Source organism: Pelodiscus sinensis, chromosome 31 (genome assembly GCF_052426305.1).
Source record: "Pelodiscus sinensis isolate ZL-2025 chromosome 31, ASM5242630v1, whole genome shotgun sequence".
Classification (NCBI taxonomy): domain Eukaryota; kingdom Metazoa; phylum Chordata; order Testudines; family Trionychidae; genus Pelodiscus; species Pelodiscus sinensis.
The window spans coordinates 12,357,931-12,375,000 of record NC_143082.1 but is presented as its reverse complement, the minus strand read 5'-3'; the positions used below and the strand labels follow the sequence as shown (position 1 = coordinate 12,375,000).

The following is a 17,070-nucleotide window of genomic DNA, read 5'->3' as shown; positions in this document are numbered from 1 at the left end:
GCAAAGCCTCCCTCTTGGGCGCGGTAGCAGGAGCTCACTGCACACAAACAGCCACGTGCTGCAAGCGGGACAGGCCAGGGTGCAAGCCAACGGCAGCCTCCCCTGGGGACTTGCCCCCGCATGCGAATGGCTCCCCCTCCCCCCCAGTGCCTGTGGATGGGGCCACAACAGGCTCCCCATGTAGTCAAATGTCCACGCCCCTTCCAGAAGCCCCGCCTCTCCGGGCTGCCAGGACGGGATATGCTGGGTGTTTGGCTGCTGATCTTTGCCGGGACATGGCCAGGAGTCCAGGGCTCCCCTCCAGTATCCCAGAGGGCTTTGCAAAATGCACACCAGGCCTGGGGCCGGCCCAAGCCCACATCGACCCCATTTGGAGTGAGATCGGAGCCAGCTCAGGCTAGCCTGGGTTATGAGGAAGGCTCTTTCCCTCCCTGCTCCCAGAATGCAGCCACCTCTGGGGTGGGGCGACATCTAAGGGCGGCTACCCACAGCGAAGGGACGAGAAAGCCAGTGAAGAGCTGGACGAGGTTCGGAGGGGAGCCAGGATCTCCAACCCTGACCTCCCCCCAAGCTCATCTGAAATGCCGCCCAGCAGCCCTCCTGCTGCCTACGCTGTGGGGTCAGCCCTGCCTGCAAGGGGGCAGCGCTTCCTACCGAGCCAATGCCCTGCTCCCGGCTACACAGCGGCCCCTAGTCACCGTCCAGCCCTGGCCTAGCCTGACCCTGGTGCTGCAGCCAAGACAAATTTGACCTTGGAGCTGCCTGCACCCCAAACTTCACCTGCTTCTGTCCTGTCACACGGCCTGGCCCCAGCCCATCCGAGGGCTGGGAAAGGCTCATAAACCGGCTCCTAGGAGCTGATAAGGGGACTGATTACCTGTCCCTCCAGCCCATTGGCCAGGAGCACCCATAAAGCTCCCAAGGCCCTGGACTTTCACCCCCCCGAACCCACTGGGAGGGCACAGGTCAGCCGTGTGTTCTCAGATAGGCAGGGGGAGGGGCAGGGGCTGGCCAGGACAGCTTGTGGGTTGGAGGCAGGGTGCAGAGCATGACACCTGGAGGTCACTGGCTCAAACTCAGCCCCATGATGCCAGGGACTCCCCTCTCCCCCCAGTTTCCATCACAGCCCCTGTATTGGCTCCCAGGCCAAGCAGCACGAACGGCCGGGGCACGAAGCCCAAACTCCCCGCTGGAGAGAAAGGACCCTCATAAGAATGATGCTCAAATCTTACTCCACCCCCAAATCCCCCCCCAGTAGAGTCTTGACCCCCCCCCCCAAATCAGAGAAGTGCCGGAGACACCAATGGACCCACTAGGGACTTGGCTCTTGCTATTAGATGGGAGGGAGCCAGAGGCCACGGTGATGGGCAGCAGCAGCATAAGACCCCAATCCTGCAGATAAACACGCGACCTAGGTCTCCGGGGGGGCATTGTCCCAGCCCTGAGCTCCCAGGAGCAGATTTGCTGATGCTTTGGGTAAGAGCAGAGGGAACAGTCCCCGTATCCTGGCCAAAGGCCAACACGGTGGAGGTGGGGCGGGGAACATCCCCCCCGCCCCCCAGCAGCCTCATGGGCTGCTTGCATCTTCCTCCGGAGCAATCGGTCCTGGAGACAGAGACGCCGGGCAAGAGGCTCTGAGCCACTCTATTTTCTGCCGCAGCTGCGCAGCGTTGCTGTGAGCAGCTCCTGCCAGCCACCCCAGAAGTGGCCGCATTTTGCCAGCGGGGTGGGTGGGGCAGGCAGGGGGAGCCCCACAGGGCATTCGAACTGGAGCCTGAGAGGGATTCTCTCCTCCCTCCCGTGGCGTGCAGGTAAACAGTGGCCAAGGGTGAGGTCACTGCGTTTATGTGGAGTCTAGGTGCTTCCTACACACCCCGCCTCCTGCCAGCACGGCCCTGCCCTGCCCTGGGATGGCAGCAAGACAGGAGTCTTTTCACAGGCTGCTCCACCAGCCGGGGGCGGGTTTGCATCAGACGCTGCTCGTGCAGCCTGGTCGTCCGCCCAGCGGGCTGAGAACGGCCCAACTCATGTCACGCATGGGGGGGGGGGCTGGCGGACTCACCCGTGAGCTGGTTGAAGCCCACCTGGCGCAGGGCGTACGTGGCGTTGGTGTGGTAGTTGAGCAGCACAAAGAGGGCGTATTTCTCCTCGTAGAGCTGGGTCCCCCGGATGACGCGCAGGCTGCGCAGGGGCAGGTCCGTGAAGATGTTCATGGCAATGAGGACGTAGCCCGTCACTTCCCGGATGGTCTGCGGAGCAGGGGAGGAAAACGCCGTGAGCGCCCACCGTGCCCAGACCTCCCCAGCCCTCTCAGCCGGGGTCTGCCAAAGGCAATCTGCCCCTGCCCGGCCCCATGGGGAGCAGGTTTAAAACTAATAAAAGGAAGTTCTTCTTCACACAGCGTGTAGTCAACCTGTGGAACTCCTTGCCAGAGGAGGCTGTGAAGGCTAGGAATATAATAGAGTTTAAAGAGAAGCTGGATAAATTCATGGAGGTTAGGTCCATAAAAGGCTATTAGCCAGGGGATAAAATGGTGTCCTTGGCCTCTGTTTGTCAGAGGCTGGAGAGGGATGACAGGAGACAAATTGCTTGATCATTGTCTTCGGTCCACCCTCTCTGGGGCACCTGGTGCTGGCCGCTGTCGGCAGACAGGATACTGGGCTAGAAGGACCTTTGGTCTGACCCAGTACGGCCGTTCTTATGTTCTTATGTTCATCCAGGACCCAGGACAGACAAAGGGCGGCTCGTTCACAGGGCTGGGTCGTGGAACAGACACCCAGGTTACTTGAACACTGCGTGAGGATGTGGTTGCCTCATCTCAAAAGAGATCACTTGGCGCTGGAAAAAGTTCAGAAAGGGGCAACAGAAATGATGAGGGGATTGGAACGGCCACCATATGAAGAGAGATTAAAAAGACGGGGAGTTTTCAGCCTAGAAAAGAGGAGACCAATGGGAGATATAATAGAGGTCTATAAACTCATGACAGGTGTGGAGAAAGGGAAGAAGGAAAAGTTACTGACTTGCCTGCATAACATAAGAACCAGAGGGCACCACAGAAATGAATAGCTAGCAGGTTTAAAACAAACAAAAGGAAGTTTTTCTTCATGTAACTCACAGTCAACCTGTGGAACTCCTTGCCAGAGGATGTTGTGAAGGCTAGGACTTTAACAGGGTTCAAAAAAGAGTTAGATCCATTCATAGAGGTCAGGTCCATCACTGGGTATTAGTCAGGATGGTGTCCCTAGCCTGTTTGCCAGAGGCTGGGAACAGGTGACAGGGGAGGGATCACTTGATGAGTCCCTGTTTGGTTCACTCCCTCTGGGGCACCTGGCGTTGGCCACTGTGGGCAGACAGGACACTGGCCTAGATGGACCTTTGGTCTGACCCAGTGTGGCTGCTCTTATGGTTGTTTTCAGTGCTTGGGAAAGGTGCTGCCAACCTCTGTGTATTGACAGAGCAGGGAGAAAGTCCTCTGCAGGCCCATGTGAAGGCACGCCCGTGTGAACGCACGCTGGTGTGAACGCACGCCCACCACCACATCTGAGCAGCCTGCAATGGCCCCCTTCATGCTGCAGCCAGCTCTGGTTGGTTTCATTCTCCAGTCAGCAGCTGGGAAAGGGACTCAGGGCTCTACCAGCTTAAGGCCTTGTCCACCCTTGCGGGGGGGCGCGTTGCACCAAAAGATCCAGGAATTCACCTGTTTCCTGCTTCCGGGGTCCAGCTCTGTGGGTCAATAAAAGGAGAGGCAGAGGATGCCCTTCAGGGCACAGGGGTGTCCCACACTCTCCGGTCTCTGCGCTCTGAACCTGGCGCTGCCTCTCCCCACGGGGGAGCCCCGGTCCAACCGTGAGAGCCTTGGAATTCCCTCCCCTCCCACTTGTGCGATCCCCGTGTCGGAGTGACTGCCAGCACCGGAGAGGGATTCGCACGTGGGTCCGGGGTTGCACACGCACGTGCCCAGAAGTTTGGCCGTGCACTCTCCCAATCCCACGATGCCCCAGCAACCCGCACCTGGCTTGATTCCCCTTGGGGCAGTTTAGAGTCAGAGGCTCCGCTCCTCCGACCAGGGACTTGCTCCTGGGTAGGGCAAGCGAGGGATGGAGGAGAAAGAAAAGTGCCCTTTCACCCACAGCACCCCCTCCTCCACCTGGCCGCATCCCTCCCCCACGGCCAGGTGGCACTGCCCCTTCCCCATACCTCCTTGATATACTAGTGCCCCAGCCACATGGTGCCCTGCCCCACACCCAGGCCAGGCAGGATGCTCAGGCCTCCTGGGCTGAGGCTGGCTGTTTCGCATGGCTCCGGGGGGCTGTGCCCTTCCCCCGGCCGCTCACCTGCAGGAAGGACAGGTTCTGGTTGTGGTCAATGAGCACGATCTCCAGGTTGCCCATGACGATCTCGCAGTGGTTGTACATCTTGTACAGCGTCTGGTACTGGTGCTGGGCGTCGCCCGTCACGCTCAGCCCGTTCAGGGTCCCCGCGCACACTGCAGGGAGGAGAGCGCAGGCGTGAGCACCACGCAAGGGCTAAGCTCGCGCCCGCCCAAGTCACCCCCCGCCTGCCTGGCTGCGGGGGGCCGCCTGGCAGCACCTGGGGGCCAAACACTGTTGCAACGAGTGTTCTCTTTGGCACCAGGCCTGGCTGGTCCTTCACGCACGGCAGCGGGGGGAGCTGGCTGGGCCGCTTTTGCGCACTCACCCCCAGCCTCCTTCCCTGGCTGCCTTCCAGCGGATACTCCTGGCCAGGCCCTTTCTGGGCCCTGGCCAACCAGCCAAGAGACCCAGCCCCACCCTCCTGCAGGTAAACAAGTGACAAGTGGTGCCCTTCCCCTTCCCGCAGCCACAATACCTCCATTGTGACACAGCTGGGGGGGGGTGGCGCTTGGGACATGGCCCAGGGGCAGCTGATGCCAGCGGGCGACTGGAGGGAGACCCAAACCCGCCTGCCCCCTGTGCTGCCTCCGGAGACCGTCCCAGCACACCAGGGCCTGTGCCAGGCCATCTCTGCCCCCGGCCCTCCCCACCGTCCACCCCGGGCACCAGCGTAGACATCCAGGACCCCTGGGTTCAGTTCCCAAGTTGGCCACAAACTAGGCCACGTCCCGGCCTCTCTGGATCCAACCTCCCCGGCTTTGGGGTGGGATTGCAGGTGGGTTCCCCAGCATGGCCTGTGCCCCTCACCCTGGGGCCAGGCTTCAGAGGGGCAAGAGTCTCAAATCCCACGAGTCCCCCCCCCCCCCCCCGGAGGCCAAACCGGCTGGGGCACTTCTTGTGTAAGGGAGCAAACAACCAAGCTGCCCGGCCCGCCCTGAGGGGGAGGCGCTGCCAGACAGTGTCACGCCCGCCACGCAGCAGCCCAGGCCCTGTTCCTAGCATGGGCAGGGTAGTGTGGCTAATGGTTAGCGCTGGAGCTGGGAGCCACACCTAGCTCTTAGGGCGACAGCATCAAAGGAAAGTCCAGGCACCCCCACATCCCATAATTATTGTGGGTTAATTATTACAATGTTCCCCCCAAGCGACTGCCCCCTCCTTCCCCTCCCCCATCACTGCCCCTCAACCACTGCCCCTTTCCTCATCACCCCATCACCCCTCCCTGACTGAACTTTCCATCATCTCTGGCAGACCCCGCAAAGGTCAGATGCCGAACCCCCCCCCCCCGGCACAGAAGAATCGGCCCTTTGGGACGGGCCCGGGCGGCCCTGGCAGCTCCAGGGAGGGGGCAGGGGACGCACAGGGGCCTCATTGTGCCCGGCCCGGCAGGATGTAGCCGCCTCACAGATTCGGGGCGTATCTGCTCCTCGGGCTCCGAGGGGCCCTTTGTGCGGCTGAGGGAAAAGGGGGGGGGGTAAAGGGCCCCAGGCATGTTCTGCCCTTACAATAGGGGATTAACTGTGGGGACGGGTGCTGCCCTGCTCCCCGTCCGCAGCCACCGCCTGGAACGGCTCCGGCCCAGCAGCTCGTGGGGCGGCTGCCCCCTTCCGTGTGATTCCTGAAGCCCCCTCACACTCCTGGAGGGCTCCCTGCTCTGCCTGCCCCTCCTGGGGGGTGTAATCCCTGCCCCCCCTTCAATTTACACTGGGGGGCAGCCCTGGCCCCCTCCAAGAGAGGGGCAACCTCACTGGGAATCTGAGACACTCCCCCCCCCCCCCCCCAATTTGTGCGCCTGCACCTGGAGGGCTCAGGAGAAGACCCTCCCCTCCTGGACGCGTGGCCAGGCTGGGGGCAGATCCTGCAAACCGCTTTGTGCTTCTGCTGCCCCCAGCAACCCCACCCTAGAGCCCTGCAGCAGCTCCCCCCGTAACTCCCCCCAAGGCTCCAAGCAGCAGGTCCCTCCCCCAGCCCAAGCACTGCCCCAACCGCCAACAGCCTGCCACTATTCAACACCCCATTCACCCCGTTCTAGCCCCACAGGCCAGGGCGGTGCTCACTAGCTCGGGGACAACCCCCCTGCCCTCCGGTGTCCAGAGCCAGGATCAGCCAAGGAGCCGTTCCCTCCCCACATCCCCCCTTGCCTCCCTTGCCTCCAAAGCCCAGGTCCAGACAGGAGGTTTGGGGCACGACACAGGCCCATCAGCCAGACAGCACCCGGCCCTTCCTGCCCGATAAAGGGCTGGGGGAGTCGTGCGGGGGGAGAGGGGTCCACGAGCCACACTCCTGGCTTCCCCGGCCAGCTCAGCGCCGCCAGCTCCCTCTCCCCCTCCGAGTCCTTCCTGCGGCCCCCACGGCCCCTTCCAAGGCCAGTACCCGGGGCCAGACGTGACTCAGGCCGCGAGTGTTCAATAGGGTCTTTGTCTCGGGGCTGAGATAAGGGTCCCGGCCCCCAGCCCCTAGGAGAGCAGGGGAGGTTTGGCACCGGAGAGGCCGGGACGGGTGGGGCAGAGGCCGGATTGAGCTTGGCGCAGGTGCGAGCCGCGTGGGAAAAGGGGCAGGAGGCCTGGTCCCCTCTAGGGGGCGCCGGCTCCGATCCGGACCCAGAGCGGCGATGGGCTGGCTCAGGGGGGCAGGGAATAGGGGCCGGGATCTGTCCCCCTCTAGGGGTTGCTGGCTCCTTTCCAGCCCCACGGCAGGGAGCGCCTGGGCCGTCTGCAGGACGCTGGCTCTGATCCCCGGGCTGGCTCGCTGTGGGGGGGAGGGAATGGGACCTCTCTCCTCTATGGGGAGGGGGGCCGGTGCAGATGGGGCAGGAAGGGCCAGAACCCCGGTTGCTGCCCCCCCTCCCCTGCATGCAGCTGGTGTTTTAACCCTTTGTGCTCTGGAGACCTCGTAACCCTTTGTTGGATCCCTCTCCAGGCTGTTCCGCCGCCCCCAGCCCCCCACCGAGAGGGCCCCGGGGAAGGAGGCGCCTTGAACTGGGCTCTAGTGGCTCCAGCTTGGGGATGGGGGACCCCCTCCAACTGGACGGGGGATGGGCCGCCATGAGTGACCGCAGCAGCAACCCCCCCACCCCGGGCAGCTGGGCAGGGCCGCGGGAGCTATTTTGGTGGGAGTTTATAAAAAGATTCCCAGCCGCGTTCCAGGCTGGGGCCCGCGAGGCCTGGCCCATGGGGAGGGGGCAGGACAGAGTCAGTCCTCGGGGAGCTGCCAGCCACAGACAGAGACCCCCCCCCCCGGGGACAGACAGACAGACTGGCCCTGCCTCACAGGTTCACCCCCCAGGGCCTCGGCACCCCCTGCCCTCCGTTAAAGGGGCAGCTAGCACAGACTGCAGCTCCCCAGCCCCGGCAGAGACCTGTTGCCTGGTAGTCGTCCCCCAGGTCCTCAAACCTCTCCCTCCCCCTCCCCCGGCTTTCCTTTGAGAGCAACTCCCCACCTATCCTGGGGACCCCACTCCCCAAGGGGGGCAGGCAAGAGCAGCCAGAAACACACACAGCGCCCCCGCCACCAGTGACACTGAATGACTCACTGGACTGAATGGAGAGATCTGGACCCCCTGGGAGGCCATTCAATGGTTGCCAGACAAGCTCCCCCCACCCATCACACAGAAATAAGTGTGTGTGTGGGGGGGGGGGGCAGCTCCAGCCCGTGCAGCTGGCAGTGCAGAGCTCAGATGCCTGGGTTTGTCCCCATCTCCAGCAGAGCAGTGGAGTCTAGTGGTTAGAGCGGGGGTGCTGGAAACCAGGATGCCTGGGTTCTGTCCCCATCTCCAGCAGGGCAGTGGAGTCTAGTGGTTAGAGCCGGGGGGGGGGGTGCGCTGGAAACCAGGATGCCTGGGTTCTGTCCCTATCTCCAGCAGGGCAGTGGAGTCTAGTGGCTAGAGGGGGGGGGTGTGCTGGAAACCAGGATGCCTGGGTTCTGTCCCTATCTCCAGCAGGGCAGTGGAGTCTAGTGGCTAGAGGGGGGGGGGTGCGCTGGAAACCAGGATGCCTGGGTTCTGTCCCCATCTCCAGCAGGGCAGTGGAGTCTAGTGGCTAGAGTGCGGGGGGAGGGGGGGTGTTGCTAGAAACCAGGATACCTGCGATCTGCCCCCAGCTCATGGACTCTACCTACCCCCATTGTAAACTGCTCCAAGCAGCCACAGCTGTCGCCCCGGCCCAGACCAAGGGGACCAGTGGCTAAGGCCCCATCACCCATCTGCCCCCCACAAGCAGCTGAATGAACCCAGCCCAGCCCATCTGGCCCCAACAATTCACAGGAACCGGGAACCGCACAAGGAAGTTCAAGAGCCTTGAAGTGCCAAGACCCCTCCCTGGGTTAATCATCAGCCTCCCCACCCCTCTCGTCTGGGATACACAGAGCAATAATCAATGACGGGCTCAGGGTTTGGGGGGTGCTTGACTAGGCCCTGGAATGTGGCCCCCCCCCGCTCCTCCAGCCCTATTGATTCCCTTCACTCCTGACCTGCAGCCCTTCCCCCGCCTCTATTTCAGCCTTTGCCCTCCCCGAAGCAGGCCGGAGTCGGGAGCTGAACAATGTTTGATTTGATGACGCGGAGGAAACCCGCCCACCTTGCGCCCACCCCTGCTGGGGCGACGCGGATGGATCGGGGCCCTGGCAGCTGACCCGGCTCCAGGCCTGATCAAAGATCCCAAGGAAGCCGGGGGAGGGGGGCCCGGGTCCCTTGAGGTTGGCTCCACTCCAGAGACGGCTGCTCCTGGGGGCCGGGAACAGAGGGGCTTTCTCTGGAAATAAAGGCAAGAGCCAGGAAAGCCGCTCAATCATTAACTGGACACACAAAGGGGCCGAGTCTCCTTCCCGTCCCCAGCCAGGCCCAGCCCTGGGCTGGGGGGTCTTTTGGGCTGCCTCCCCCCAAACTCCCTGCCTGCCCTCCCTCCCGCAAGAACTTGCAAGCCCTCAGCAGGTGCATGCTTCTGGCCATCCCCGAGCACCGGGCGGGGCCCACTGCTTTTCCTGCATGGGCTGAACACTAGGAAAAGGCCAGTCCATAGCCTACTGGCCATCCTCCGCCTCGTTAAAGGGAAGGGGAAACTGAGGCATGGCACGAGGCAGAGACTCACCCAACGGTGCGTGCATCAGGAAAAGAACCCAGGAGTCCTGATTCACCCTTAGCAGGGTGCAAATAAATCCCATTGTCTGCAGAGCCCCGACACCACAACTCCTGCGGGAATCACGACCCCCCCTCCCTTCCCAGAACCACAAAAAGACCCCAGGCGTCCTGACTCCCAACCCCTGTGCTTTAACGCCCGAGGTTCCTCTCCCCTCTCAGAGCTCAGGAAAAGAGCCAGGAGTCCAAGTTCCCAAGCCCCTTGGTCCCCCGGCCACTGGCCCACAGGGAAAGCACCCGCCTCCCCGCTCAGGCCAAGACGCTGGCGAAAAGGGAGAAGCCAAGAGTGCAGAGAGCGGGAAGTGAATTCAAAGTTTGGCTCCATTCAGTGGGCTGGGAGGAGGAGTCATTTGTAACATCAGCTCACCAAGCACCATCCCCGAATGGCTATGGGGGGACTAGAGCTGATGGGGGGAGTCAACTGAGGCAAACTATCCCCCCGTCCCTGCTGCTGCATGCAGGGGATTCAGGCAGGTGAAATTGACGCTTCCCTCTTGGACCTCTGGTGGGAGCAAAGGCAGCCAGAGGTCGAACTGGGGCAGCAGAAAAGAGGACAAGGAGGCCTGGGGTAGGGCACTGTGGTCTGGGGAGGGATCCCAAGCAGAGGCAGAGGCTGCAGGGCCGATGCCTTCGATTGACAGATGGGTTCATGCAAGGTGGAGCTGGCAGCAGACACCCCCCCAACCAGTGTTCTCTGCAAGCTGAGCACTTGGGCGGCCGCCCAGGACAGATTCAAATGCTGCCCAGCTGACTAGCAGAGCGCCCACAGCCGGCAGCCTGCGTTTCTATGGGTGGTGCACATTGGCACGAGTCAGTGCACAGAATAAAATGTATTCTGCGCACGGATGGAGAAGATTAGAGGGAACCCTGCCCCCAGCTGGGGCCTGCTCCTGGACTCTCCTCACACCCAGTGGGCCCCAAAGTGAGATGATGAGCCTGCAGCCAAGGGCAAGGTCCCCCACAGTCTCCCCTCCCCCAGCACAGGGCAAGCTCAAGCCATAGGCACTTCCTTGGGTCCTTTCCCTGGACAGGACAGATGAGGTCTCCAGCCGGCAGATGCAGAAGTTCTTGGCCGGGGACTGAGGCCTGTTGCCCGGTGCTGGGGGGTCACTGAGCCCTGGCTACTTCCCCTTCGATCACTCCCCACCCCCAGACCACGAGCATTGGAGTCATCACATGTGTGATCTTCGCCCGTGCTGCCCTGCCCTGGTGCCAGCCGCGTCAGGCTGGGCCGGGTTCTGATCCCATCCGGCAAGTCCTCCGCCGCTGGGCGATTGGGGGCAGGGCCTCTGGGGGACCCCAGCTGTCGGCGGCTCTCGCTGACACCCTGCCCACCGGCCTCCTGTGGGCGGTGAATGTTCCCTCCAGCCCCGCCAGAGCAGAGACCCCTTGTCACCGCGCCCGGGTGGCGGTGATGGACGGGAGCTCGAGCTGCCGGGTGTTATCGGCGAGCGGCGTAGGCTGGGAATGCACCGGGCAGCTGAAGCATTCGGGAGCACTGCTGCTGTCGGCGACACACCGGGCGGGTGTCCAGAGACCTCCAGAGGGGCCAGGCATGCAGGGAACACCCGGGGGAGCAGCCGGGCCAGAGCAGGAAAGGACCGGGGCTGGATGCAAGGAAGCGGGCGGCCTTGTGGGTGTAGCCCTGGCAAATAACTCGGCTCTTTTGCCCTGTCTGATGGGGCAATTGGCTCCTTGCAACAGCCCCGGTGACCTGCCTGGCAGGAGCCAGGGAGCTGTGAGCCCCTGGTAGTATTGCCGCCACGTTGTACAAATGCCCTGACCCCCTGCTGTACCCCCACCAGAGCCCCCTTTCGTGGGGGGGGGGTTAAAAGGAGGAAGCTGCGCAAGGAAGGGAGAAGCCAACAAAAACAGAGGAAACTGAGGCACAAAGGTGGGACGTGACTGGCAGAGAGGCGGTAGAAGAGGGGGAAATAGAACCCAGGAGCCCTCTCCCCTGCTCTAACCACCAGACGCCACTCCCCTCCCAGAGCCAGGCACAGAACCCAGGCGTCCTGACCCCCAGCCAGCAGTCAGGCTGCCATGGGGCGGGGGGGGGCTGAGTTGCCGACAGCCCCGGGCAGCCAGGCAGGGGGTCCCGACCCTGTGCTCCTCCAGCTCCATGGCTGTCAAGGCTACACAATGCAGAGCCTTTATCCGCTCGCCCCGCCTGGGCGTGGGGCTGGCTTTTCATTCCGAGGCTCTGGCCCATTAGGGGCTTTGGAAAAAAAAAATCTTGCGACCAGCCAGGAACAAAAGAGCTACAGACAGAAAACACCATGTCCTGGCCCCAGATAAAGCCCGGGCGCTGGGCCGGGGGGGGCTCCTGGCTTGGGCTCTGAGCCGCTGAACAAAAAGCAGATAAAGGCCTGGAAAAAGAAAGCGGGGAGGGCAGGGAGCTGGCCCGGCTCTGTGCTGGGATGCCGCACACCCCCACGCAGCCCGTCACACCCTGCACGGGCAGGCGGCTGCCCAACACCACACGAGAGCCCGGCGCGATGCCGATTGGACCGGCCCACCGCGTCACCTGATCCGGGTTCTGCCCCGGCCCACAGATCTGCCCCCGCGCCTGTCCTGCCTCCATTGTCCCCGGGCTCCGGACCTCCACGCTCCTGCCTCAGTGGCCCTGTGCGAACCCCTGCCCACCTGCCTTGCCTAGGGCGACCGGGGCAGGAGCCTTCTCGTGCTGCGAGGCTGGCAGGGCCCGAAATGGCCCGACACCAATCTCAGCTGGGCCCCAACGCCCGCAATGAAGCAGAATTGGTCTCCCAGTACGTGTGGGGCATTTACAGAACCAGGCTGGACTCTCGCCGCCTTTGAAATCTGCCTGGGGCGGCTCCGCGGGGCGGGAACCCGCACCCAGGGTGTTTGCCCTCCGGTTAGTCACCTCGCTGGGCTGTTTTCCTCGCCGGGCTTCACAGCCTGGGTTGGGCCGTCACGTCTGGGCTGCCTCTTGGAGCCAAAAGGCGAGGCTGGAGTCAGAAAGAGCCCATGAAGGCGGGCGGGGGGCATGAGGAAAGCCAGGGGAAGCAGGGGACACTTAACCACAGAGCCCATAGAGCGGGGGTGGGGAGCCTTTTGTGGGTTGGGGGCCGCTGACCCCTAGAAAAATCAATCAGGGGTTGCACACAAGTGAGAAGCAAAAAAAACCACAACAACCCACAAACCCCTGACTGAGGCACATCAGAACTTAGGGGGCCCCTGCCAGTGGGGCAGCTGGAATGCCAATGCAGGCTACAGAGCATCACCCTGCCTGGCAGCAGAACCATCCCCCGCATGGGGGGAGGGATAGCTCAGTGGTTTGAGCATTGGCCTGCTAAACCCAGGGTTGTGAGTTCAATCCTTGCAGAGGCCATTTGGGGCATACATTTGTCAGGGATGGTACTTGGTCCTGCCATGAAGGCAGGGGGCTGGACTTGATGACCTTTCAAGGTCCCTTCCAGTTCTAGGAGATAGGCAATCTCCATAATTTAATTGATCACTCGTTGAGACCACAGCTCTATAACCATACGGTCACCACCCAGGCAGTCAGAAAGCCCCATGGCACGGGGCCCTGGATGGACCCAGGCCAGACCCCTGGATAGACTGGCCCCGGGTCCATACGGAGACCAGGCCTGCTGGAAATCCAGCCCAAGCCTCTGGCATCCCAACCCAATGTTTTAACCATAGCCCGTCCTTCCTCTCCATTTCCAGCTGGCTCATGGCTGCTTACTGGAGCAGCTCCTGTGTGGAGCGGTTGTAGGAAATGGCGCAACTGCACAACATCTGCGGCCGCGGCAGCTCCCCGGCACGGTACCAAAATAAAGCAAGGAACCGCAAGAACCCGCGGAATGTGACAGGAGCATTTTTAGAGGGCTGCTGTCAAGGCTGGGAGGCCTAAAATTAGAGCAGCCAGCTGGGCCTGGGAGCACAGGTGCTTCTGGGCTCAGACAGCCCCTCCCAGCCCCACACTCAGCTCCCTCCTCCCAGCTGGGAGGAGAGTGAAACTGACAAAAAATTTGGCTCCTCTTGGCCTCACCCAGGATCCAGCATCGTGGCAAGAACGGGGCCAACGGGGAAGGTGCGTCAGAGGGAGGGACTGGGATCGCAGGGGAAGCGAGGGCCGTGGGCTGGATTCCTTGCACTGATGCCGGGGAGGAAGTTATCACAAATGGAAAAAAGAGTCGGCACAAGAGGGCTGAGGATGTTAGAGATGGGAATGGCCTATTGCAGCATCCCGTGCTCCCCTCCCTCGCCCTCAGTGAACAGAGAGCATGCCCCATGCTAGGACATGACAAAGGATGCCAGTCCTAGGGAAGGATCCACCTATGTTTGTCATGAAATTGCTGGAGCACTCAGCTGCTCCCACTTTTCACGAGCGGCACTCACACTCGGGCGGGACAGACCCGGCTGCACCCCAAGCAAAGGAGCTAGGAACCACCCAGCCTGACCGGTCGCCCTGCAGCAAATCTGAGACAGAACACGGGCTCTGCAACCCAGGAGACACGAATAACCGCGGCTCCGTCGCCGAGCGCTCGTGGGAATCCCCTGTGAAAAGCCGTCATCGTGCGCTGGCCTCCTCCTCCTCCAGAGATTCTCCAGGACTCCTGGGTCCCTGCCGTGGACAATGTTCCCCATTAGAATGTCAGACCCCCTCCTGGAGAACACTTCTCTTCAGGAGTCCTTCCACTGACAGGCTAGTGGGAAACTGAGGCAGGGGGTTGCCTAAAGCCATACAGTGAGAGCCAGACCTGGGAGTAGAACCTTGAGTCCCAGCTCTCATCACTAGGCCCTGTGCCCCGCCCAGGGCTGGCAGCGGAAGCCAGGTGCTCTGCTTGCAAGGCAGGACACCACCTTGGTTGGGTGATGACTCAGCCAGAGGCTCATTAAGAAACTGAGCCAGCTGGCTGGGGATGATACGCTCTTACATGCAGCAGCCCGGCGTTACTTTCAGTCCCTCCCCCCCCCCGGAAACGCTGCCCTTTCCCCCCCTCCGAGCAGCCCAGTGCCTGCCAGGAGGTCCCCATGGCGTGTTGCTTTCAGGTGGCTTTGCACCGCCCCCCTGCCCTAGAGCCGCTCAGACCCGCATGCTTAGAGAGCCCCCAAAACCGGCTATGGGGGCTCTACAGGAAAGATTCAGTTCAGAACAATCCAGCCAACCTGCGCCTGCCGTGGGGCGCAAGGCCAGGGCATCACAGCAACGGAGGCAGCTCCCTACGTCTTCTAAGGCCTCCATATGGCTCGCTGGGAGCTGCCCCCGGGATGGTAAGAGAACCAGGACGGCAGACCTGGCAGGCCACTGTGACCAAGAGCTTAGGGCAGGGAGTCTGACCCAGCAACTCACTTCCATACATGGGGGGATGCTGCTTCTTCCCCTCCATACACAGGGAACCAACTGCAGGGGCTGGAAACCATCCCCCAGACGGGTCCCTAGCAGCCAGATCAGAGCCCAGGCTGGCTCCCGGGACCATGAGCTGGCAGGGTGGACGAGACCCATTATAATCTTCACCCCAATAGTTTGCCCCAGTGTTGCCATCCAAGGATCTGAGCCCCCGTCAGCACGAACCAATCAGCCCTGCAAGAGAGAATCAGCGCTCCTCCCCCTGTCATGTGGGGAAACTGAGGCACGGAGCCGGAGGAGGGGAACAATATGCCCACCCTACCCACCCCCTCTGTCACAGGACGTCATTGGGCGCGTGGGTGAGGCATCATTGCCGGCGTGGCAGAGAAGCCGGGTAAGATGGGGGCTCTTTTGAGAGGGTGGCAAAGCGCTAGGTCCCAGCGTCACTCTCAGAGTGAATAGTTCCCGCTGGCCATATGCACCGCTCAGCTGGGAATAAACCCACTGCTCTTTGCACCCTAGGCCCGCCCAGTTGTTTTGTTGCTGATTTCACCAGCCCACGGAAGAGTTTTGAAAGTGCCCCACCCACCAGCGAAACGGCCTTCCCGCCCCACAAACACACGCAACAGGTGCCCAGGGAGCGGGCGGATGGCCGGGCGCCAGGAAACGTTGGCCGTTCAAATAGCACCTTTAATTCCAAGTGCCTTAACTTGCCAAAGCCTGTTCATCAAGTGTACTCAAGAGAGAGGCCCCGCGGAGAGACCTAGAACTTGTAAAGCAAGATACCAAACAGCCCCAGACTTGGCCCTCCCTGCCCGGCCTTATCTGCAAGCATCTCGCTTTCCCGCAGCCGGGTGCACATTCCGACTCGGCCTCTCGGGAAAGAAACCCGAGGCTCTCCCGCATGCTCCCGTGTCTCGTTAATTTCTCCTGCTTAAACCCATAGGGGCTGTGATCTTTGTTGGGGGGGAAAGAAATGCGGAGGGGGGGGGATCCTCCGGGCCCTGACCCTGAGGCAGGGCCATACCAGCACAGACATGATGGTCAGGCCAGGGGCTTGACGTGGCACCTGGCAGATCAGCCTCCTTCCCGCAACCCCCAGAAATCAAAGTCACAAAGAGCCACCCCGGCAGCTGAAGGCAGAGGCGCCGCAAGCGCAAGGCTGATGATTCTCTTCCAAAGCCGTAACCAGTACAGTCCCGCCCCGGCACCCTGCGGTTAGTCCCGCACCTGACTCCCCTAGGAGCAGGCACCTGAATCCCTTTGAGACTTGGGGCCCTGATACTGCCATGAGCTCAGAGACCCAAGAACTTCACTCCAGGGAGGGTCCATGGGGGGGGGGGGGGGAGGTCAGACCAAGGCCAGTCCTGGGCAAAAGTGGCTAGTGACTCGGGGGGGCTGGTCAGACCCTGCTGCAGCTCGTCGGCAGGTCCCCTCCCATCGGCTCCCTAGGCCACGACCTCCGGGCCTGACCTCTGCAAGGCACTTGCCCACGGTGCCTGTAACCTCCGGTACCAGTGCAGAGTCCAGCCCCCTGCTTCCCGGGAGTAACCTCTGGGCCAGATCCACACCCGCTGGGGGGCTGCCCGGCCCGGGGCCTGTGAGACCCCCTGTCCCGCCCTGCGCTCCCCAGACCCCTGCAAAACACCCAGCGCTAAACTCTGCCCCGGAGCAGGTGGGGGGGGAGGGGTAGTTCTGGTGCCTGTGGGGTGGGGGCAGGGACGGTCGCCCAAAGGGGCATGAGGGGCAATTACGATTTTGGGGGGGGCCCTCTTGGGGCTCTGCCCCTCGGTAGAGCAGGTTCAAAAGCGGAGCCTGAACCGCGAGTGACACCCGAGATACAAACACCCCCCCGCTGTGCCCGGCTCCGGAGCGACTCCGAAGCTCGCTCCTGCCTTGACTTACCCGCCTGGGAGGCCACGAGCTCCGGGCGCCAGAACAGGACCACGAGCCAGCAGGGGAACCCCGCCGGGAGCAGGATCCTCCGCATTTCTCAGCCGGGGCAGGCAGCCCGGACGGGCTAGGACATGCCGGGCAGAGGCAGCCGCCACCTGATCCCCGCTGGGGCAGGGAGAGGGGCTGGGCCGGGCCAGGCGGCGCCTCTGGCGGCCGGTGCCTCGGTCCGCGTCGGCAGCCCCGCTCCCGTGTCGCCTGCCCGGGCAGCCGCTTTGATCCGCGCTCGGGACACCCGCAGCTGCTGGAGCGGGTACAAACACACACACTCTTCATTCAGGAGTAGCTGCGCCGGC

General features: G+C 62.5%; 1 protein-coding gene across 1 annotated transcript in view; it reads right to left on the bottom strand.

The window, feature by feature from the left end:
- ERBB3 (erb-b2 receptor tyrosine kinase 3) overlaps positions 1-17,070 on the bottom strand; it is a 45,266-nt gene extending 28,196 nt beyond the window's left edge. The window contains exons 1-3 of the mRNA XM_075901916.2: positions 16,727-17,070; positions 4,335-4,486; positions 2,063-2,249 (exon numbers count right to left, since the gene is read on the bottom strand). Of these exons, the coding sequence (XP_075758031.2) occupies positions 2,063-2,249; positions 4,335-4,486; positions 16,727-16,811 (424 nt within the window). The 5' untranslated portion in view covers positions 16,812-17,070. The remainder of the gene's footprint in view (positions 1-2,062; positions 2,250-4,334; positions 4,487-16,726) is intronic.